General features: G+C 58.3%; 1 protein-coding gene across 4 annotated transcripts in view; it reads left to right on the top strand.

Moving 5' to 3' along the window:
* GRM4 (glutamate metabotropic receptor 4) overlaps window positions 1-24,150 on the top strand; it is a 98,388-nt gene that overhangs the window by 26,613 nt on the left and 47,625 nt on the right. For 3 of the 4 annotated variants that reach the window (XM_060164135.1, XM_060164134.1, XM_060164133.1), the window contains exon 2: window positions 8,470-8,686. In XM_060164135.1, the coding sequence (XP_060020118.1) occupies window positions 8,470-8,686 (217 nt within the window). Of the gene's footprint in view, window positions 1-8,450; window positions 8,687-24,150 lie in introns of all 4 variants that reach the window. The other variant, XM_060164136.1, reaches the window with a different exon arrangement.

Here is a 24,150-nt window from a genome sequence, read left to right as displayed (position 1 = left end):
GCTCATTTAGTGTCATCTCCCCTGCTGGAGTGTCAGCTCCATGAAAGCAGGGATGGGTCTCTGTGTGTTTGCCCCAGTGCCAAAGATTGTGCGAGGTGCTTAGTAGGTGCTCAGGGAAGCACTGAGTGAGTGAATTCATGATGGAATCAACAGAGTTTCTGAGGGGCGTGGGTGGGCTGGGAGCCTGTGGGGGGAGGGGAGGCTGGTGGCCACAGGGCGGCCCAGGCGAAGGGACCACGTGGCTTTGTGGGCAGATTGCACTGTCTTTTAAGATAGTACTTGCAGCCTTGGAGACTGATGTCCATTTCTCGGTCAAGGAGGGGAAAGACTGCTGGCCTGAGGGGCCTGTGTGACTCGGGCAGAGGAGGACACCCCATCTCCGAGCCTGGGGAGGGGCAGAGCTGTGGAGGCCGAGTGCCCTGGGCAGCAAGAGGGGCAGAAGGCCTAGTAGGGCACCCAGGGTGGGCTGGGCAGGCTGATGGACTGTGCTGGGGCAGAGGTCGGCAGGCCCAGGCCAGGCCGGGACACATGGCCCGGCCCCCAGTGACCCGGTGCTCGGGGTCCGGAGCTGGCGGCTGGGCTGTGTCCGCAGGGTAATGGGATCTGATTGATGACGGCATCCTGAAGTGAGTCACCCTGGGCCGGCCTGGCCTGAATTCCCACAGGGTCTGTGGGAAAGTGGCTGGTGGCCCCCAAATGGCCCAGTGGGTTGGGGGGAAGGTGGTTGTTGAGGGGAAAGACCCCATCGTGTGGCTGGGATGAGGCCCAGGGCAGCTGGCAGACCGTCCTTCCATCTGGGGCCCATCCCAGCCCTTCCACAGACCACGCTGACCACAGACCACCCAGACGCCAGCCCAGCCCCTGCCCAGGGCATCCCGCACTTTCCAGGCTTTGGAAGCCTGCTTCTCTGCTCTTGAACCCTGGGGTCCCTCTCAAGAGTCGGGCTGTGTCAGGACTGAGAGCAGGTGCCCGTCTGCGTGCTGGGTCCCCCCACTGCACCCCCCTCTGCTGTACCCCAATTCCTTCACCTGATTTCCCTTCCCAGCTGCCTTGAACTCCCCCGACCCCCCTCTCTGCACCGCCCCGTTTCTCCTCTTCAATCTGTCTACACCCTCGACCCACCCTGCCAGCCTGTGCTCTCTCCTCAGGACCCACAGTCTGACTCTCCCTGCAGTGAATCCCTGTTGCCCCCAACCCGGCACTTCAGCCTGGAGGCATTTCACTCCGAGGACCTCCTCCCCCCACCCCCCCAGCAGACTGGTTCTCTGAAGGTGGGTTATTTATTTATTTTTTAAAAATAAATTTATTTACTTATTTTTGGCTGCGTTGGGTCTTTGTTGCTGCGCGCGGGCTTTCTCTAGTTACGGTGAGAGGGGTGCTACTCTTCTCTGCGGTGCACAGGCTTCTCATTGCGATGGCTTTTCTTGTTGCGGAGCACGTGCTCTAGGCACTCAGGCTTCAGTAGTTGTGGCGCACGGGCTTAGTTGCTCCGCGGCATGTGGGATCTTCCCGGACCAGGGCTCGAACCTGTGTCCTCTGTGTTGGCAGGCGGATTCTTAGCCACTGTGCCACCAGGGAAGCCTGGAAGATGGGTTATTTAAATCCGTGTCTTTAGCGCCTGGCTGAGAGGAGGTGGTCGCTGATCCACAAGGGTATGGGGGGCGCCTACTGTGTGCCTGGCTCTCAGTGAGATGCCCTCCTGTCCCCGAGGTCCCGGGGAGGGAGACAGGTGGGCTGGCAGCACCTCTGCTCCTCCCGGGCACCGTTTCTGCAGCAGAGGGCGCGTGGCTCAGGCCGTGAGAGGGGTCGGGTGGGAGACGACGGCGCCCCAGGCCTTTGGAAGCTGGGCTTCTGCCCTCTCGCCGGCTCTCTGAACCATACATTCCTGCCCGAGCAGCTTTCATGTACCTAAAACCTGGCTGGCTGCCTTTTATCTGCAGAGAAAACAGCCGATGCTGAGAGCTGGGCAGTCGAGGCCTCATGCAGCCAGGATCAGAAGGGCAAGGAGCAGGCAGCCACCCCGGGGTCTGACCTGCCCCATGCAGGGTCCTCTGCTCCCCGAGTGAGAGGGGCTGCGCCAGGCAGGTGGGGGTCCTGGGGTCTGCCTGGGTCCCGGCCTGGGTCGGGCTGGTGGCCAGAGGGGGCTTCAGGATCCCGGCCTCAATCTGTGGCTGCCCGGCCTGGCTTGTGGGTGGAACAGAAAGAGCAGAGTCGGCTGGGAGGGTGGGCAGGGTCTGAGGCCAGGACTGGGGGACGGTGAACAGGGAGGCAGGGGAGCCGGGTCTGTGCCTCGTTTCTGATTTCTCCTGGCCCTGATACTCAGAGGGCACTTTCACCTGTCCGAGCCTCAGTTTCCGCATCTGAAAAATGGGCACTACGGTCCCAGTCTTGCCTCCCTCTCTAATAATATCTGGTATTTGCTGAGGGCCCCCATGTGCTGGGCACAGTTTTTTTGTTTGTTTGTTTTGTGTTTTTTTGCGGTACGCGGCCTCTCACTGCTGTGGCCTCTCCCGCTGCGGAGCGCAGGCTCAGCGGCCATGGCTCACGGGCCCGGCCGCTCCGCGGCATGTGGGATCCTCCTGGACCGGGGCACGAACCCGTGTCCCCTGCATCGGCAGGCGGACTCTCAACCACTGTGCCACCAGGGAAGCCCATGGGCACAGTTTTCAGCCCTGTGTGTGTTCTCACTAATGCAGTCCTCTCTGTTGTTTCTGTGACTGCTTTATAGGGGTGGAAACTGAGGCCCAGAGAGGCTGCCTGCTTGCCTAAGGTGGCACAGCTGGATGGCAAAGCTGGGTGGCACAGCCCTGGGCGGGTTGGCTCCAGAGAGTGTTGAGGTGAGGGTTAGGGAGGAGGAGGGAGGAGGAGGGGCTTTTAAACACTCACGCTCACAGGAAGAGGGTTGGGATCCCTGTCAGGTGGCCCTAGGTGTCCGTGGTGATGGCCCCGGACATCCAGCTGCTTGACTCGGGGTTCCCCAGGCCTTGCACAGGTCAGGGTGGGGGGTTCACCCCTGACTGCTATGAACAAAACACTGGCCTTACAGAGCCCTGGCCTCCAGAGGCCGTGGGACTGGGCCCTTGGGGCACTCTGAGATGTCGGGCACCTTGCTTATCCCCCAACACTCCTCTGGTTGGGGTGGGATGGGGACTGGCCACTCTCAGGGGGTCCTCAGATTCTGCTGGTTGGGGAGCCAGTGACCCAGAGCCTGAGCTGTTGGCACTTGGGGCACCACCTGCATTCCAGCCAGTGTCTCTGTGCCCCGGGGGGTGTTTGGGGCTGCTGGCCAGGCCTGGGGCAGGTTCAGAACAGATTCAGGTTGGAACACACAGATACACATGCACGTACATGCTTACACACACGTGCATACACGTACATCCACGTGTTCCCTCTGCCTAAAAAGCCCTCCTTCAAATACCTACGGGCTGCCTCCTTCACCTCCTTGGGGTCTTGACTCAAATGTCACCCTGCCAGAGGGGCTTCCCTAGGCCTTCTCCCTAACAGTCCCCTGAACTTCCCTGATTTCTTTTTTCTCCTGGGCCCCATCCCCATCTACCAGCCCTGCATCGCCTTTGCATCGCCTGCCCCTGTCGACATGGGGTGCCCCACGGGGCAGTGTCCACCGCCTACCCCTGCTCTCAGAGCTGTGCCTGGCAGGTCGTTGGCGCTCGGGGACTATTGGTAAGAGGAATAAATCAACGAGTGTGCTGTGTGCTCAGGGCATATGCTCCAGCATGTGCTCGCACGTGCGCGTGTCACACAAACACACATGTGCTTGACATTCATCTTCATTGTTGCTCAAGCCCGGAAGCAGCTTTTGTCTTTCCCGTGTGGCAGGGACCTCCTTGTCACTCCAGAAGCCAGAGAGAGAGAGAGAGAGAGAGGGAGGGAGGGAGGGAGGGAGAGAGTTTATTCATGTATTTCCCCCTTCAGTCACTCACCCTTTTCGTACTTTTGTAAGCATGAGGCTCTGCGGGGTGCCAGCTGCCTCCTGTGTGCCACTCATGGGCATCCCACCTGCCTCCTCCCCAGGGTGTCCCCCAGATGCAGTGAGTGTTGGGTTTGGGGGTGGGATGAGCCCAGTTCCCCTCGGTGTCTCCCCAGGGGCCTTGCCCAGCACAACGCGGCGCGCCTCCGAACGCTTGTTGAATTGATAAGTTGGCCAAATACCTAACACGTGGGAGGACAGGGAGGATGTGCTCGGTGCCCCTGGTGCTGAGGGAGGTCCGAGCAGGCTCTCTGGAGGATGAAGGCTCCTGGGGGGCTGCTTGGAGGAGGTGGCACTTGAGCTGGGCCTTGATGCACCAGGAAGATTTGGATGTGGGGAGATGAGGTCTTGGGCTTTGTGGGCAGAGGAAGGCAGGCAGAGAGGAAAGAGAAACAGGCGAACAGATGGCCCCAGAGTAGGACAGCCGTCGTTGGTCAGGGCTGCTGGAGTCTGACTTCTTGCTGACTCTTGTCCCATGAGGGCGCAATAGGAAGGTGTAGCCTCCCCAGCACCTGGAACAGCACCCAGCACACAGTTGCTGCTCTAAGTGTTGGGCGACAGCAAGAGGGAGGCAGAGAGGGAGGAGCTGGCGGGGGGACAGGGTGGGCACGGCTGTTGTGAAGGAGAGGAATGTTTTCTGAAGAGAATGTTAATCCAGTGCCTCCCTCCCTCTCGGCTGGGCTGCGGGGACAGTGAGAGCTGCGGAGATACCAGAGCCCCCCTGGGGCCAGGTTGTCATGATCCCCCTGCCCATGGGGTCCCCAGGGCGGTCCTTGCCTCTGCCCCTCCACTCCAGGCTGGGGTGGGGACGGGAGGGAGGGGAGCTTGGGGGGACCTGCCAGCCCCAGGAGATGTCCTCACTAAGCAGTAACTGTGACTACAGAGAGAGAGCTGGGGGTGGGAGGGGGAGGCACCAGGGACAGTGCTAGAGGGTAAAAACAGAGAGAGAGCTGCCAGGAGGAAGTGCAGGGGGAGAGATAATAGCCCACATCAGAGCTAACCCTTGAGTGCTGACTGCCCGCCAGGCGCTGCCCCTAGCACCTCCTGTGAGTTCCCACACGTGACCCTCACAACCTTATGAGAAAGGGATTGGAATTATTCCCATTTTGCAGAGGAGGAAACTGAGGCCCAGAGAGGTGAAGTAACCTGCCCCAGGTTTCCCAGCCGGTGCACGGCAGACCTGGGATTTGAATCTGAGCAGTTTAACTCCCAAATCACTGCTTCAGGCCATCCTCCTGGGCACCTCAGGAGGGCCTGGAGCTGAGGAGGGAGCCTGCGGGGGCAGGGTAGGAGGAGCTGGCAGAGGCGATGTTTACGAGGATGCTGGCTTATCTCCTGGACCCTGTTCAGGAAGCTGGCTCTACTCCTCTGCAACCCTTATCATCTCAGGGCAAGGTCCCTGTTTCAGGATCTCAGGAATGGTTGGGGGCAGTGCAGGGGCCCCTCCTGGGCTTCAGAAATCAGAGGCCCTGAGCACTCCTGCAGGCTGACACACACACACACCTGCAGGAACCCCATGCTTGGCCCTCCCACCCTCTATGGGAATGAGGGTGTGCAGGGGGCAGGGGTGGCGCCTGGGTCTGAAGCCGGCTGACGCAGGCTGAGCTCACTGGGGGAGGCTCTGAGTCCCGGCACCTGGACAGCCACCTGTCCATTCGCTGTCCCTGCCCAGGCCCAGTGCCCGGATGGGAGGGGAGGGGGGAGGCGGCTTGGAAGGAGGACCGAGGGGTGAGAAGTTGCCTCGTGTGGGCTGCTCTGCCGCCCTGCCCCCAGCCCCAAGACCTCCCCGGACCTGCTGCCCCTCCTCTGAGCGGGCACTTTTGACTCTGGCCCTATGGCCCTGTGTTGGGGAACACATCAGAAGTAGGAGAGAAGCTGCTTCTAATCAGGAGGCGAGTGGATTTCTGGGTGTGTGATTAGGGCCGGCAGAGGTGAGCTGGCAAACAAACACGGCCGTCTTCTCTCAGGGACCTGCTGTGGTGGCCCTGCATCTGCGCTGCCAGCTCCAGATTCAGGGCGCTTCTCCTCAGAGGGATGACCCCAAGGGTGACATTTATTTTGTGTTGTTGTTTTACTGTCAAAAATTTAAAATGTAGGCATTTCAGACACGCACAAAAGTGCAACAAACAGGGCAGTGTACCTTCGCGTCCACACCGGTCAACAGTTGTCAGCGCTCGGCCAGTGTTATTTCTTCTTCCACACGTTCCTACAGCGATTCTTTTGAATCAACTCCCAGACCTCATCATATCACTTCATGCCTAAATATTTTAGTACATATCTCTGAAATGGTGGGTCTCAACTGGGGACAGTTTTGTCTCCCGGGGGACATTTGGCAATGTCTAGAGACATTTTTGGTTGTCACAACCGGGGGAGGGGTGTGCTACTGGCATCTAGTGGGTAGGGGACAAGGGTGCGGCTTAACATCCTACAAGGCACAGGACAGCCCGCCAACAAAGGATCACACCCCACTCCCCTCCACAAGCGTTAACAGCGCTGAGGTGGGGAAACCGCGCTCTAAGAGCTAGGGACTCAAAAACCAGCCAGCCAGCCGCAGCTGTAATACCCTCATCAGACCTTAAAAATAACGATACTTTTTGAATGAATCACCAAATGTCCAACCAGAGTCCGCATTGCAGGGGGCGCTGCTTTCATGCTAAGTGCCCTCCAGGGCCGAGAGGACTGGGCTAGTGTTCAGACACTGCTGACTCAGGCAGGCAGAGGGACGCATGTGCTCTGGGACATTCCAGTGAGGTCTGCTTTCTAAACACGTGCTGTATTTGCGTAGTTCTACGTGGAAAACATACAGAGAGTCTAAGGTGGAAGGTCGTGCCCAGCCCCACCTCTAGCCCCTGGCTGTCTTCCGGGAGGCAGCTTTGCCCCTGTTTAGTTTCAGAGCAGGTTGAGTATATACCCCAGTGGAAGGTGGACCCCCGCGCTGTCCCTGAGGATAGGCACACCCTAGGCAGAGGCCAGGTGGGCAAACCCGTGTGCAGGGGGCTCCCGGTGTCCTCTGGCTCCGGAATATTTTCCCACCCTCAGTTGCCATGTGGACTAAAATTCTGGCCATTAATTTTTTTTCTGCCAGGATTGAATCTTAATTATTCCTTAGGGGGAATCAGTCTTCGATTTGACATCAGCCCAGATCAGTATGCCCAGCCCTTCACCCTGTCACCGTGGACGACTGAGGGCAGGGTAAAGGGTACACAGGAAGGGTACATGTTGGTGTGGACTAAAGCAGGGGGTGGAGAGCACGGGCCACTGGCCGGTCCTGGGGAGCCGGGGCAGACGAGAGCCCTGTGAGGAGGGCACCCGGGATGTGGGCGGGGGGAGGTGGGGGAGGCTCAGGAGGGTCCACACGACCCCTTTCATGTCCCTTGGGGGTGTTGGATGTCAACCACAGGAGGAATGGCACCTTGAGAGCTCCGTGTCCCACCTTTGCCTGGGGGGCCAGGTGGGAGGTGTGAGGGCAGGAAGGTGCCCTGTGACTGGGGGAGCCGGGCTGGGGCCAGGAGGCCCGGAGTCTGCCGTTGAGAGGCCGTGGCACCGGGTGGGCCCCGTGTCCCAGGCTGCGGAGAGAGGGTTTCTCGGAGGCCCTAGTCTCTCTGGCCTTCTGGGATTCAGTCTGTGGGGTGGGGCGAGGGCTGTGGAAATTGGAACCTGGGCTCTGTCCCCACTGAGCTGGGCAGGAGGAAGGAGCCTGGGCCCAGAGAGAGCTGTGGGGATGGGGTCTGCTGGGTGGTGACAAGAAAGGCTGCCTGGGGGCAGGGAGTGGACCAGATAAACCCTCAGGCCCCTCTCACCACCCTCATCCCCACCCCATCCCCATTCCCACTCCATCCCTGGGCCAACCATCTGGGGATTCTCTCCAGCTGGGATGTTCCAGCTCTTTATGTAAATTGAGGCACCCAGAGGATCCCGTGGTGTGTGTGTGTGTGTGTGTGTGTGTGTGTGTGTGTGTTAGCACATGCGTGTATGTGTGTACAGGCATGTGCGTTATCCCCTAGCACTCTGGGGTGTGTACGTGTGTGCTATTGAGGGACCACCGGCCACAAGACCCAGGTGAGGTGGGCTGGGAGACTTTCTAGAGGAGGGCTTGATGCTGACATGCCTCTCACTTCTCACCCTGATGCCAGCCTCGCTCCTCCTGGGAAAAGGGAGAGGCCTGGGGAGAGACGGGAGCAGGGGAGCTGAGTGGGGGTGGGAAGCATTGGGACCCTGGGTAGAGCCCGGGGCGGGGCTGACCAACCATTTGCCCACCCTCTCTGGGCCTCAGTTTCCTCCTCTGTCAAGTGGGGCTGGGACCTATTCAGCCCATGTCAAGGGGTCTCCCCCAGGACGAGAGGAGGCAGTGCCCATGGGAAGGGCTGGGGGGGGTGGTCCCAAGGCCATGGGATGGGAGGCAGGTTTGGGTGTAGGGGCTGGTGCTGGCCGGGCAGGGTAAGATGCCAGCTGCCCCCATCAGTGGCCCCTCTCGCCCCCAGATCCCCCAGATCAGCTACGCCTCCACAGCCCCCGACCTGAGTGACAACAGCCGCTACGACTTCTTCTCCCGCGTGGTGCCCTCGGACACGTACCAGGCCCAGGCCATGGTGGACATCGTCCGTGCCCTCAAGTGGAACTACGTGTCCACGCTAGCCTCGGAGGGCAGCTACGGCGAGAGTGGCGTGGAGGCCTTCGTCCAGAAGTCCCGTGAGGACGGTGAGTCCGGCGCCCGCCCTCAGGGTCGTGCTTGGGGACGGGGGGACGTCACAGCGTGGTGGCCGAGCGCTGCTCGGGAGCCGCTCCCTGGGTTCTGCCTTGGGCTCTCCTGCCCCGGGCCACCCCCTCATGGGCCTGAGTCTCTCCTCTGAGCCTGTGGCCTTGTGGGCGGGTGGCTGGGTGACTGCTGGGGGCTGGGGGTGGATGTGAATGACTTTTGCGGACATGGCTGGGCAGACGGAGGGACTGTCAGTATCCCCATCATGGGAGCTGATGGAACAGGCCCTGTTCTTAGGCAGAGAGGAGGAGAAGGAGGTGGGGATGGAGGTGGGCTTGTTCAGCGGGGTCTCAGGGACCCAGGGGCCAGAGGCCAGCCAGCAGCTTCTTGGAGCAAGGATTTGTTTGAGGGACTGGGAATTCAGAATCCTTAAACTTGGGCCGTGTGGTTGGGGCAGGGGCTGCGGGGGGCTGTGCCGGCCTCAGGGAGGTAGGTGCCCTGTGGGTGGGATTGGGGGAAGGGTGGGAAAGTGACGTGCTCTCCTCGGATCCTCCGCACTTACCACGGGCCCCCTTGCCCCGCCGAGCTCACTGCGTTCCTGAATTGCCGTCCCAGAGTGATAAACTTCTAGTTACCAGCAAGCAAGGAGAGGCTAAGCAGGCAGGGGTTGCCTCCACGGCAGGCCCAGACCTGGGCCTCTGGCCGGTCCTTTCCGATGGTCACACTGAGGCAGGACAGCCTGTGTGGGACTGTGTGTGTGGGCGTCCAGGGCAGCAGACAGGCCCCTGGGTTGGGGGCCCCACCTGGGCTGGTGAGCCCTGCCAAGCTGATTCAGAGCTGTGGGGGCCAAGGGACGGCTCCCGTGCTGCGTGGGGCATGGAGGGAAGCAGGGAGGCCCTTCCGCTCCTGGCGGACCCTCCTCCCCGCAGACGGGGGCCCCTCTGCCTCCTCTCCTGGCCTCTCCCAAGGCCCCGTCTCTAAATAGCTCACTGTGGTGCCCTCGACCTTGGGGGATGGCGTCTCTATATTTATACCCGGAGAACCCCGGAACTCTAATTGCTTTTCCTAAGGACCGCAGAGTGTCCAGAGGCTGGCGTTGGTAACACCCTGCAGGCATAATCCTGCTATAAATCTCAGACAAGCCCCTTTAATTGTACAGCCGAAGCAGCTCGGGGGCTGGTAACCCGGCGGCGAGGGCGGCGGGGTGGTGGAAATGGGGTAGTGCTGACTGATGGCTGCGGCTCCAGCAGCTGGGCCCCCACGGAAGGAAGCAGGGGGTGGACAGACCCCACTCCCACCTGCAGGCAGGCTGGGCAGTGTCAGACTCCAGCCCCCCCGCCCCCCTGACTGCCCACAAATCCTTTCTTTCTTTGCTCAGACTTGGGTACCTCTCTGCACTGGCTCCACCCATCCTGCTCTGCAGGCTCCTCTCCTCCCTGATAGCTTGAGTCCTTCCCCAAACAAGCCCACTGCCTTTCTGATTCAGGTGCAACCTCTGTTGGATTTGGGGACAAAAGTGCTGGACGGGGGCAGGGACAGAGGTCCAGAATCTTAGCGTTCAGTTGTGTTTGGTCCCTGCCATAGGGACCTGGAAGCCGCCCCCTGTACGTAGCCTTCCCTATGCCGCTGGTACATGCCGAGCCCCTGTTTATACCGGGTGTTCTGGGTAATCTGCCCCACCAGATGAAGCAGGTACCCCCGTTTTCCAGGGAAGGAAGCTGAGGCTCAGAGACACCAAATAATTGGCACCAGGTCACAGAGCAAGTTAGAGGTGGAGAAGGGATTTGAATCCAGGCGCGCTGGCTCCAGGACTAGAGGTCTTAACTGCTTTGTCACTCTGTCTTCTGCCCATTTCCCACTGCAGTAACTGAGACCCATGTGGACCAGTCCTGTGCAAGGGATGGGGTATGACAGTCACGTGTGCGCACGCGCGCGCGTGCACACACACACACACACACACACACACACACACACAGACACACACACACACACACACACTTGGCCTGGAGGGACACATGCTGATGTGTTAAGCGTGGGAGAGGCATGGGATTGGGGTGAGGTCAGGGCATTGCATTTTGGCTGACGCTAAGGCTACTGTTTGAATTTTCTGCAAGCATCTAATCAGGCATTGAGTAGTTAGAAAATAGAAAGTCTACTCAAGATTTTTAAAAGGACCCCTAGAAAAATAAGAGAACTAGGTGCTCTGCCTGCGCCCAGCACAGGGGCACAGCTGTGCCCCTGCCGCCTGCATTCCTTCCCATTGCTGGGGGTCTGGCCTCCCACCTGGCCGGAGCTCCCTCATCCGCAGACCCCCTGGCAGGGTGTGCAGCCCCGGGGCCCTGGCTGGGCAGCTGGCTCTCCCTGCCCCGCCTGCTAAATGAAATTTGATTTGGAGAACCATCTTTAGGCAAATGAAAAGAAAAGGAGAGAGAAAGCCACGCTCCAGCTGCCCAAATTGAAATCAGAATTGAGCGGCCAGTAGAAAGGGGCCGCTGTACCTTTTGCCTAATTCCTGTGAAAGATTAAAGATGTCTTTGGCTATATATCGTATTGATTCGTCCTCTGAAGTATAAATCATCTTCGCGTTGCTCAGAGGAGTGCCAGGGAGCGGGGAGGATGGGAGGGTGCGCTCGCCAGGCTGAGGGTGTACATCAGAGCCCTGGTGAGAGCTCAGCCAGCAAGTCCTGGGTGCCTGTGTGTGCTGGGCTCTGGTGGGTCCTTCAGAGAGCATAATTATGGCCTTTTTTTTTTTTTTTTTTTTTTTTTTTTTGTGGTACGCGGGCCTCTCACTGTTGCGGAGCAACGGGCCTCTCCCGTTGCGGAGCACAGACTCCGGACACGCAGGCTCAGCGGCCATGGCTCACGGGCCCAGCCGCTCTGCGGCATGTGGGATCTTCCCGAACCGGGGCACGAACCCGTGTTCCCTGCATCGGCAGGCAGACTCTCAACCACTGCGCCACCAGGGAAGCCGATGGCCTTTTTATAGATGAGGAAACTGAGGCCAGAGAGGGTAGGTCACTTTCCCAAGGCTACACAGCCAGAACGTAGAGGAGCTGGGATTGGAGCCCAGCTCCATCCTCTGGGTGGGGAGCTCCTGGGTAGCACCCAGCACTATTGCACTATTGGGCCGTTGGCACAGGGCTTAGAGAAAGCTCTGGCGCTGCACTTTCCAGTCCCCATCAGCAGTGCCCTCCCACCCCAATCACTTGGTCATGTGGATTACGCCCTGAGCCAGCCTATGGCCCTTGACTGGACCCTGCACCGTGCCAGGCAGCCTCACTGCACTTTCATGAATCCTGATGACAGCGTTCTGTCCCCCTTTTACAGATGAGGAAACTGAGGCTCAGAGGGGTGAAGTGGCCGGCCCAGGCTCACACACTGAGGTGTTGGAGCAGGACTGGGAGCCAGGCTGTCAGCCCTAGGCCCTTTCCCCCACGCTATCCGTCTCCCCCAGCTTATATCACAGAGACGGCAGTGCATGGTTAAGGAACAGGCCTCGACAGACAGACCTGGGCTCCGACTCAGCCACTTGCTGGCCACGTGATTCTGGGAAAGTCACTCAGCCTCTCTCGGTTTTGGTTTCCTCATCTGCGAAGTGGGGATGAAACTGGTTGTTATCAGAATGAAACGTGCTCCCGGCCCGTGGAGGTCGGCGCTCAGGAACGCACATGGGAGGGTTATGATTAGGGGTGTGGCTGCCTGGGCCCCAGCCCTCCCTGGTGCCAGCCGCTCTTGGGGAGGCCCGGGGAGTGATGGAAGGCCCGACGGGGTGGTGCTGGGCCCTGCATGGGGCCACAGGCAGTGTCCAAGGACAGGATGAGGGACAAAATCACAGGAGCCCTGGCCAGCCTGCTTGCCCTGGTGTCTGCAGCAGGTCGTGGGCGTGTGTGTGCTTTTGTGAGGTGTCGGGTGCATCCCCCATCTGTGTGGTGTGCGCTCCTTCTGGCTGCAGGGCTCCCCCTCTCCCTGCCAGGCAGAGGCTGCCCAAGGGAAAGGCTAGGGACACAACCAGGCCTGGGATTAGGTGCATAGAGCAGGCCCTGCCTGGGCTCTGGAGATAATGTGAGTGAGTGACCCTTGGAGGGAGATGAAGGCTAGAGGGGGTGGCACAGATGGGGCCCCGCCCTCCGTGCTCCCCACCACTGTCCTGGGCGCTCTTGGGGGTTGGGGTCTGGAGTATGAACTTGTATACCCCCACAGCCTTTCCGTATCAGTGGGGCCTTGTGTGAGCCTCAGTTTACTTGCACTAGTGCTCCATTTCACAGATGAGGACAACCAAGGCTCAGAGAAGTCAAGGGGCCTAAGATCACAAGGAAGTGTTGAGTGTCAGAGCCCAGGGCTCCTGTGTGGGTGACAGGACAATGGATAATATTAGTAGGTGACATTTATGGAGCCCTCCTGTGGACCAGACCCCATTTTATGTGCTTCATACATGTTAACTCATTTGTCTTTCAAGACAACTCCATTATACAGATGGCAATACTGAGGCTCAGAGAGGTTAAGTAACTCCCCTGAGGCCACACAGCTGGAAAGTAGCAGGAGTGGGATTTGAATCCAGCGTGGCCTCCTGATCTCTGGTGCACATCATAGGAAGGACACACAGGTCAGCTCTGGGCAGGGGCATCTCCACGGGGCCACCTTGGGAGTTTGGTTCTCTAATGAGTGATTCCAGCACCCTGGGCACATCTAGGCCTGTACTCCTAGGGTGAGAATGGGAAGGCCTTTCTGGGTGTGGCGGGAAGGGACGTGGGAGCCTCAGGCCTGCTCCTTGAAGGATGTCCTGTCCCTCGCACGGTGGAAAATTTAAAGTCTCATCTCCCTGCTGTGTCCCCGCATCCCCCATTGGTATTCCGGAGATGCTGGTGAGTCAAGCTGTTGCTGGTCTGACCTCCAGGTCCAACTCCCAGGGCTGAGCGTCAGACTTGCATTTAGATGGGCCCGTCCGCGCGGCGGAGTGGCAGGGCTGGCAGCTGGAGGCCCAAGGCTGGGGCATCTCATCCCTCTGGCTCTGTGACATCTCTAGACTCAACTTCTCCAGCTGTAAACAGAGGCTCCAAGGGGAGTGGGGAGGAGCTGGCCAGCTGGAAAGAGCCACCCGGAGGGGATGGCACTGCTCATCCTTCTGGGAGACTAGAGAGGAGAGAGGTTTGCCCCAGGGCACCCCCAGGATCCAGCAGCTCCCCTTTCTGCTGCCTGCCCTCCCAGACCTTGTCTCCTTCCACTCCCCTCTCAGGCTCTTCTCCAGTCACACCAGCCTCCTCACGGCTCCTCTAACACTCCAGGCACAAGCCCACCTCAGGGCCTTTGCACTGGCTTCTCCCTCTGCCCAGAAAGCTCTGTCCCTGGTTGTCCATGTGGCTGCATTCTCAGTGCATTCAGCTGCCTTCCCAGGGGTCCCCTCTTCAGAGGGGCCTCTCTGACCACTGAGTCCCCAGTCCACTACTCTCCATTCCATGCTCCCTGCTCTGTTTTTCTTTATAGCATTGACAAGTACATTTTTATTTGTTTATGGTTCATGACAGCAGAGATTTTTTGCCTGTTTTGTTCTCTGGTACCTCTCCAGCCTCTAGCACAGTCCCTGGCACACAGTAGTTGCTCAGTAAATGTTTGTGGGATGGGTGATCATGAAATCCAGCCGCCTACTCACTTCTTTAGCCCTTCTTCCCATCCTAGGCCTGAAAGGTTGCTCTCCCAGTCTATAGAAGGGCAGACTGAGGCTGACAGAGCACGGGCTTCTGGGGTCAGGCTGCCCTGGGACCCTGCCCTCCCCTCTGAGCTCCTGGCTGCCCCCAACCCTATCCTGACTCATCGAGGACAGATATCCTTTCCACCGCAGCGCCTGCCTCGGGATGCTTTGTTCTGAGGTGCTGCCTGCCCCAGACGGCAGGAACAGGAAGAGGTTCAACCTTCCAGACCCCGCTCGAGTCTCCCACTGGCCTGGACTTCATGGATTTATTTCACATCCACTGGGTACCCAGCCCCTGCGCGAGGAGAGGAGAGAGGCAGTGGGCTCTGCCAGCTCTCAGCGGGCGTGGGAAGAGCAGTGCCCACCCAGACCTGGCACCCTGCCCTCCTGCAGGAGGTGCCCAGGAGAATTTGCCTTAATAATTGAATGAAGGGATGTGATGATGCATGTGTTGAGGTGAAGAGATAAACTCCAGGGTTGCAAGAGGCCCAGCGCATCAAGATGGGCAGTCCAGCAGGGCTTGGAGGAGGGATACTTGGACAAGTGGAGAGGAAGGAAGGGGTGTGCCAGGTGGGGAAACAGCGTGAGCACAGCCTGGAGGAAGGAGTGAGCAGGCAGATGGGACTCCAGTGAGGGGCCTGGCCTGGTCCTAGTAGCCGTGGGATGGGGACCCATGTGAGATGGAGCGGAGCTGTTTCTTTCAGGTCAACCCTGCGTTTAACAGTTTTTTGGCACTTGGGGTTGTTGTGTCCACCTGCCATGTCCAAGTTACATAGGGCCCTGGGGAGTCTTCTCTGCCCATCACGGCTCAGTGCCAAGGCCCCTCCTCCCTGCAGACTTGCTTACCCAGGGAGGCATATGATCTTCCCCTAGGCTGGCCTCCTGGGAACCCCAATCATACCTGCCCCAGTGCTTGTTGAATTCCCCCTCTTCCTCTTCCACTTGACTGGGCCCCTTGAGGCCATGGAAGAAAGGACCCCCTTGGCTCTGTGTCCTTCGCCGTCCCTCGCCCACAGTGGGGCCTCAATAGATGTCTGTAGGATGAACAGATGACCAGCCCTGTGCCCTTGGGCACGTCATTGCCCTTCTGGGGCCCCCGTCTCTCATCTGTGACAGGAGTGGGCACATCAGCTCATCTGCAGGGTCCAGCTCTGACATCTGGCAGGCTGGGTCCTCCTAGCCCGAGGCGCCTGACTCCAGGCATCCTTCTCGTAAGCAAAGCCTCATCATGGGGTCACTTCAGGCTTGGTCTTTTGGTTCAGGGATGAGTGGGTCCAACTGTATGGGGACAGAGCCTGGAGCATGCGACCTTCTCACCCTCAGTCAGGTGAAATGTGGTTGAGATTAGCCGATGGGGCAGGGCGCTGGAAACGGGGAGGCATCCTGCCACTGGCCTTGGGTTGGTGTATAAGAGAGCAGGGTGGCTTGTAGCATCTTCTTGAGGGGAGACCTCTGGGCCTCACAGCCCAGGGACCTTCAGCCCTGCCCACTGACCAATGCATTTTCCAAGAACGTGGGAGGGGAGTGGACCCCACCCCGGAGCCAGTCCCCACCATTCTAGCTTATCACCCAGGCTGCCCCCAACTTGAGACAAATTGCATCTTCCTCTCCCTTGCTCTGCTGCCCGTCACTGCTCTGTGGGTGGAAATTCAGTGGACTTGGTATGGGCATCCCCTGCCAAGCTGTGAGGCCCACCACGTGCCAGCTGGGTCTCCGGGATGCTCTGCGAGATTGGCAAGGTGCTGGCATCAGCGTGGCTGCTCAGTGATTACCCAGTCAGTCTCTGTCCCGCTTTGAAGGTGAACCCTGCGCTGTCTGGCCTGCCGAGGGGACTTCGCCTGTCCGCTCTAATTGCTCCGCCCCCCCGGCCTTCAGTGCGGTGCCGCTCTAATTGCTCCGCCCCCCCGGCCTTCAGTGCGGTGCCGCTCTAATTGCTCCGCCCCCCCGGCCTTCAGTGCGGTGCCGCTCTAATTGCTCCGCCCCCCCCGGCCTTCAGTGCGGTGCCGCTCTAATTGCTCCGCCCCCCCGGCCTTCAGTGCGGTGCCGCTCTAATTGCTCCGCCCCCCCGGCCTTCAGTGCGGTGCCGCTCTAATTGCTCCGCCCCCCCGGCCTTCAGTGCGGTGCCGCTCTAATTGCTCCGCCCCCCCGGCCTTCAGTGCGGTGCCGCTCTAATTGCTCCGCCCCCCCGGCCTTCAGTGCGGTGCCGCTCTAATTGCTCCGCCCCCCCGGCCTTCAGTGCGGTGCCGCTCTAATTGCTCCGCCCCCCCGGCCTTCAGTGCGGTGCTGGCACCTCTTGATTTCGTGAGTCCTGTGGGTTGGGTGTCATCAGGCCACTTTTTCTCTCTCTCTGACTCATCTCTGATGTGTTCGCCCTGGCCTATCACAATGGGGACATGCTCCCATCCGAGTTCGCCTCTAAGCTTGACGGGATTGACAGGAGGAAGGAGACAGAATGGACGCTGAGCCCTTTTTGCTCTGAGTTTGCATCCCTTCCCTCTTGGACAGGAAGCAACATTTTCTTTCACCAGGCTTTTTTGTGGAACATGTTTGAAGATTTCTTCCAGGTCTAAAAAAGTTTTCCTTTGCTGGTTGCAGCCCCTTTGTGAATCCTGTCCTCCCTGGATGATGCAGTAGAGTGGAGGGCTTAAGAGCCCAGATGCTGGCTTGGCCACCATGAACTGTGCAATCTTGAGCAGTCACTTGGGGGCGCTGGGCTTCAGTTTCCACCTCATGAAATGGGAATATTTATAGCACTTCCCTGGACTTCCCTGGCAGTCCAGGGGTTAGGACTCCGTGCTTCCATTGCAGGCGGCCCGGGTTCGATCCCTGGTCAGGGAACTAAGATCCCGCAAGCTGTGCAGTGCTGCAGGAAAAAAAAAAAAAAAAAAAAAGAAGCACCTCCCTTCTAGGTTGCCATGAGCATTAAATGAGTTAATACATGTAAAGCACTAACTAGCACAGTCTGGGCCCTGCACTAAGCGCTAAGCTTCTGGAGATGTAAGTTTCATCATTATTCATCAGAGTGGGAAGTGAGGATCGGGACCCAGTTCTAGTCCTGGCTCTGTCTCTGGTGGCTGTGTAACACTGGGCTGGTCACTTTCCCTCTCTGAGCCTCAGCTTCATCACCAATGTGAAGGCGATGGGTCAGGGGACCTCTGAGGTCCCCCGTGATGTGGGTCTTTGCATCTCTCACCCATCTCTCTTGACTTTTCTGTCCTCACCACATGGAGGTCCGGGTACCATGGGGTGGGCCTCTGGCTTCTGCTGTGTCTATGTTCTTGAGCCCAGACCTGAGCCCACAGAGTAGCCACATCCGCAGCATCTGTTTCCTCAGCTCCTTTGGCCTCTTTGGTTTATTTATTTGTTTTTTACCTTTGAGCCTTTTGGCAAACACATCTCTAAACCTGGTCTGAACCCCATTGTCTTCAAGTTCATTTTCCTGCCCTTGTTTATTTTTCCTCCCCTTCCTTGAACCTCTGCACTGGAGCATGTTGGGATCTATCCTCCGAGGCTCCCACATTTAGGGATCCCTTCCGATTTCTTCCCCTTTGTTAAAGAGCAGGTGGCAAAGGCCGTTGACCTTTCCCTGCCCCCCACCACCCCCAACTCCGGTCTGGGCCTTGACCCCCAGGAAGCCCTCTTCACCTGTTTGTTGACTACTGGGTTTGAGCCTGTTTTCCTATCTGAGGCAGGGTTCCAGCACCCCCAGCCCCCCACTCTGAGCTTCTTGGAGGTGTCACCAAAGCAAGCCCCATCTCCCCTTTCCCTGCACTGTGGCTTCCTTCCCGCCCTACCCTGAGGCTCCTACTTCAGGCCAGTATGGGGCTGCTGAGTGTCCTGGGTGGGTTCTGGTTTCAGCCTCATCCCCTACTCCTCTGTGACCTTAGGCAAGTCACTGCCCCTCCCCAATTCTCCAGTTCTTCATCGTAAGACCAGGAAGGGGCTGTGCGCCTTTTTCAATGGGCTCATGCATGTCGTGGACACACGGAGGGATGCCTGCAGCCATTTTTGCCTTATTATCCTGTGTCACCCACCCAGCCCTCTTCCCAGAGCCTCTGAGCCCCAGGCTCTGCCTCCTGCACCAGCCCCTCAGGCAGCCCGGCCTGGTCTGTGTGAAGACCCCTGGACCTCCTTTTGTTTTAATATACAATTTTCTAGGGAACATTTCATTACCCATCCTCATCGAAGCTACCAGACCCTGGCCCCAGCTCCTACACAGCCGCCCTGAGAATTGTCCCTGTTTTACAGAGGAGGTGACCGTGGCTCAGGCTGCCCAAGGGCTGGTGCAGTCCCTCACAGCTTGTCGGATGCAGAGCTGGGATTTGCATTCTGGTCTGTGTGACTCCCAGAGCTCAGCTGGAGGGAAGGAAGGTGGGTGGAGCCCTCCTTTCAATGAGCTGTCTGATGCCTTTCACCTGGCTTCTCCAGGGAAACGTTGGTGGGTCAGTCAGATGGCTGGACCTTGGAGGACCCCCCCTTTCCCCCTCCCCCCCCCCACACCGCCGCACACAGAGGCCAGAGGTTCTCTCAGGGCCAGGGAAGGAGGAAGGGGAGTGGCTCCTGTGATGGACAATGTTCGTGTGACAGGATTCACCAAGTCACGTGTGGCCTTGGATGAGCCTGTGAGGGGCTCTGTCTAAAAGTGGGTGTCACGGGGCCTGGAGATCAGGAGGAATGCATCCCCTGATGGTCACCTTTTCAGTGATGGCTTCCCTCGTGCTCCTGGGGTTTTTAGGGACTCAGAAGGGGAGAGTCCAGGCCTCCAGATCACAGAGCCTGCTCTGCGGGGATGTGGCTGGTAAGGAGGGCCGTGGGGGCATTTCTTCAGCCCTTTCATCCCTCACTTCTATACAGTAATTAATTCATTTGCTCTATAGATATTTACTGAGCACCTATTATGTACCAGACATTGAACCAGGACGTGGGGGATACAGCAGTGAACTAAACAGATGAAGATCCCTGACCGTGTGAGCTCATGTTTGGGGAGAGAGATAGAGGCAGCTTATAGTAAACAAGTAAATACATCACCGTATAACAGAATTTCCGATAGGAACTGATGGGCATTTCTGTGAAGAAGAACAAAGCAGCATCAGTATACAGAAGGTGCAGGTAGGGGAGACTATAACACAGGTGGTCAAGGAAGGCTTTTCTGCAGAGGTGACATTCGGGCAGAGCCCTAAATACAGTGAGGGAGTGAGCCATGCAGAGATCTGTGGGGAGAGTGCCCCAGGCAGGAGAATCAGCAAGTGCAAAGGCCCTGAGGTAGCAGCCTGCCTGGCATTTGGGGACTATAGCCAAGAAGAAGGAGCAGAGTGAATGAGGGGGAGAGACGTAGAAGGGGAGGAGCCTATCACAGGGGACCTTCTGAGCCACTGTGAGGACTTTGGCTTTTGCTTTGAGTGAGATGGGAGCCATGGGAGCGTTGTGAGCAGAAGAGGGACGTGAATGGACTTGGGTTTACTAGGATCCCTCTGGCCACTGTGTGGGGCAGAGACTGTGGGCCTGAGGCAGGAAGGCCAGTGAGGAGGCTGCTTCTGTCCTCCAGGGTAGAAGGGATGATGACTGGGACCAAGGGGCTGGGAGTAGTGAGCAGAGACAGATCTGGGGTATGTTTTGAAGCTCGAGCCCACAGGACTTGCTCCCGGGTTGCGTGTGGGCAGAGGGCAGGGGCGTCGTCCAGGCGTTCCTGGCTTCAGCACCACGGACAGCGCCAGCCCCAGACACGGGGGAAGCCCTGGTTGGCTCAGGTCCCCAACAAACAAACGGCCAGTCCCTGGGTGCTGACCGGAGCCTCATCTGTAAAGTGCTGGTCCCTTCCCCTCGATTTTGTTATCCATTTCTCTTTTAGCCAAATATGTTTATTTCTGGGCACTGCTGCGAATCCATTTTGGGATGAGGCAGGTTTGAATGCAATTATATAGCTGGGATGAGAGGTTTGGAAGCAGTTGTATCCAAAAATCTCTGCATCTGGCTAAATTGTGTTGTATGGAGTGGGGTGCTAGGATGGGAACTGGGGGAAGGGGAGCTTCCTTGAGGAGGGGGTGATGGGAAGAGAGCCTTGAAGAACGGTGGGCCTGTCTCAGAGGAGCAGCAGGGTGCTCTGGGTAGGGGAGCTGAGTGACTGAATGTGGTTATTCATGATGCCCTCCTTCTGAGAGTGAGGAGGGGGCAGCATTCCTGACACTGAGCAGGGTAGGTCGGCCCATGGAAGACAGTGCTGACCCTCAGGGCTTCCACGGACTTGCTGTGTGTCTGTCCTTTGGCTCTCAGTTTCTCCAACTATAAAATGGGGTAATTGTAGTCCCTACTGTGCTGGTTATTGTAAGAATGACAAAAATGGGTGAATTAACCATCAGAAAGGCCAAGAAAGGGCTGGAGGGGTGAGGGCCTGCCTCTGAGGCCTCAGACCCCAAGGGTGAGCACTTGGCCTCTTCCTGGTTGGTTGTTCCCAATCCCTTTGTGACCGTCCTCCTTGTTCTCCCTGACTCATGTGGCGGGTTATATCTGTGCCCCATTTTGCCGTAGACAGAATGATCATATGGATATTCTATGCAAATTCTTATTTTTAACGAGCCAGAAGGAAAGCTAACGACCATCTTGCAGATGTATTGGGGCCCGAGGGAGGCCTTGGGATGGGGGAGAAAGCAGGGGACAAAGTGACAAGCAAGAGGAGAGAGGAGGGAGGAAGGGGAGAGGAAATGGAGCGGGGTTGGGGTGGACGCAGTAGGCGCTGCAGAGCAGTGGAGGGGAAGCACGGGCTCTGTTTACCATCTCTCAGAAGCTCTCTGCCTGCCCCATTTTAAGATGGGGAAACAGGCTCAGAGAGAGGTGGAAACGTGCCAGATACCCCAGAAGCTGGGAGAGAGAGAGAGAAAGGCAGAGGAGAGGGAGCAGATGGGCTGGAGAAAGGAAAGGTGGAGGCAGCTGGGACTAGGCTCTGGGACTCGGTTTCCTTATCTGTATGATGGTCGTAGCACCTAAGACGTGGGCTGATTGGGAGGAACTAATGAGAGAACATGTGCAAACATTATTCGACTGAAGAGTGCTGCCTGAATATGAGGGGCCGTGGAGTAACGTGTGTGTGGGGGAGAGGGGGAGGATGGGGCAGGGGACCGAGTCGGGGAGACAGGAAGATGAGGGTGGAGGGACGGGAGCTGGAGACGGGGGTAAGAGGCCTTCTGGACAATAGGCCAGCTCTTAATTAATTAGTCCATTCAGTCATTTGTTCATTCATTCATTCATTCATTCCTCAGCATCTATAGTCTACTTCATAGAGGGAAGTCGGCTCCCAGAGGGCAGGATTCTTGTCTGTCCGATCCGTGGCTGCCCCCGTAGTGTTGAGGGCAGCACCTGGCACCAGGAAGAGCTTAAATTGTTGCTGAATCAATGGATGTTCTGTGCCCGGCAGCGGGCCCAGCAGTGGCCATCTCCCTGGAGCTCAGCGGCATCTAGTCCAGTAATTTCCCTTCCCTGTGCTAAGTGCAGTGGTTGAGACAATGCGATCGTTACTGGCACCCAGGGGAGAGGGAGCCTGGGGACAACTACGAAGGCTTCCTGGAGGAGGGGGCCTGAGATGAATCTTTGAGAACTGACAGAAGCTGACTTGAAGGAATCTGGGAAGGGGAACTGGTCATAAAGGCAGAGGGAACAGTCTAGTGTTCGGAACTGCAGGTGCTCTTGGAGGTGGGGAGTGATGGGAGCTGAGGCCGCAGGGCCTGAGGACTGGGCTGAGGGGTTTGGATTTTGCCCTGAGCCCTGAGGGAGGTGAGAGCCAGTGAAGGTGGGAGGAGGGGTGTGCTGGGGTGGGATCAGTTTTGGTGGAGAGGTGGGGTGGCCAGGCTGGGCAGGCTGAGGTGTGCATGCAGGTGTGGGGCTCTGGTCTGGTCAGGCAGTGCCGACAGGAGTCGGGGGGCACAGGGGATTCGGGCCTGAGGGGTCAGCTGGCTGCTACCAGGTGAGGCTGGACCCGCCCCCGGGGCATGGAGCCAGTCTGGAGAGGGGCCAGGGCTCTGGTTTAGATTAATTAAAAGACCTCTTGGGCTTCCCTGGTGGCGCAGTGGTTGAGAGTCCGCCTGCCAATGCAGGGGACATGGGTTCGTGCCCCGGTCGGGGAAGATCCCACATGCCACGGAGCGGCTAGGCCCGTGAGCCATGGCCGCTGAGCCTGCGCATCCGGAGCCTGTGCTCCGCAATGGGAGAGGCCACAACAGTGAGAGGCCTGCGTGACGCAAAAAAAAAAAAAAAAAAAAAGACCTCTTCACTCTGGGCAGTCCCACCGGGGCCGGAGTGCCTGGAGAGCATTTAAATGTCAACATAAATATCACAATGACCCGAGTCCCTCCTGTTACTTAGTGTCTAGATTCCCAAGATGTCCCTTGTATTACAACATGGGACAGTCTCTCACTATGAAACATGTCCGACCCCAAATGCCTGTTGAGAAAAGCTAGCAGATGGTAGCATCCCCTGCCCCAGCTCTGGCCTTCCACAGGAAGGGCAAGGTCAGCTGAGCTCCCTTCTCGCACCTCCCCTCCCCGGATGCCCTCCCGAGGCCCACTCAGGGTTGCTCCCAGGATCCAGGCCTGGAGTCCTCTTTCCAGCCCTCCCTGGTCCCTGTCTCTCCACTCCCAGATCTGGCCAAGCAGGCCCCCAGGCTGTGGGGCCCCAAGCTTTTCCCCAACAGCGTCGGGAAAGCCTGGGGCAGGTTTTGGGGGGTGGGGTGAGTGCTTCTCCAGCTCAGGGCCACATCTGGGCCTCTGCCCCTGACCTTTGTCTACCAACTCTTAACTAACCCGAGTCCCGGGCAGCCCAGCACCTCAAGAAAGCCCCCGACGGTCCACAGGCTCGGGCTGGTGTCTGCGCTGTCCTCACTGCCCTCCTCCACCACAGCCAGCTTATGGAGCACACTCACGCCCACCGTCTCATCCTCGTTCCCGGCCGGGGGCATCAGCGGCCCCATTTTCTGGCTGAGGAAGCTGAGGCCTCACCGCAGGTACATCCAGAGCCAGGGCTGGGCCCAGACCCCCCATTCCTTGCATTTCCTGCTGTTCTGCCATCAAAAGGGTCGGCCTGGAGGAGCCAGAGCCGGGCTGCTCACCGTCCCTCCCCCCGCCCTGGCCTGAAGAGGACGGCTGGTGTGGGAGAGGGTCCAGGAGGACTTCATTACCCAGTGCCTGCTTGTGGCACGTTGGGGGGGCCTGAGCCCGCCGCCGGTGGGGAGACATGCTTGGCCTGCCTGGGTAATTACATCTCAACATTTCATTTTGCTTGTCAGTTTCCACTTCCTGGGGATGTGGGCTCCTAAATATTTCATTCCAGCCTGCAGCTGCCTGTTCCTTTCTGGCCAAACCGCAGGCCCGGCTGCCGACCCCGAGCCCTGGCCCTTCCCTGCCCAACTGAGCCTCGCTTCCTGTTCTGGGCTGGAGCTGGCCAGAGGTCATCTTCTCCATGCCCCTACCCCACACGGAGGTCTCTACCACCAGCGCAGCGCTGTCTTCTCTTCCCAAGGGATCTGGGGTGAAGAGGCCAGACAGACAACATTGCCAGAAATTAGGCTCAGTTCAACCAACATTGATTGAGCACCTCCTGTATGCCTGAGACTCTGATGGAAACCAGGGAGTTAGGAAAGAGAAAGATACAGTCAAGAAAGAAAGCCCCTTGAAGGGGCTTATGGGCTAATGGAGGAAAGGGACAACAGTGTTATAACAGCAAACACTTATTGAGTACTTATATGCCAGGCACTGTTACATGGATTAACTCACTTATTCTTCATGCTTTGTTATG

Source organism: Lagenorhynchus albirostris, chromosome 10 (genome assembly GCF_949774975.1).
Source record: "Lagenorhynchus albirostris chromosome 10, mLagAlb1.1, whole genome shotgun sequence".
Lineage (NCBI taxonomy): Eukaryota > Metazoa > Chordata > Mammalia > Artiodactyla > Delphinidae > Lagenorhynchus > Lagenorhynchus albirostris.
This window is presented reverse-complemented; position numbering and strand designations above follow the sequence as displayed.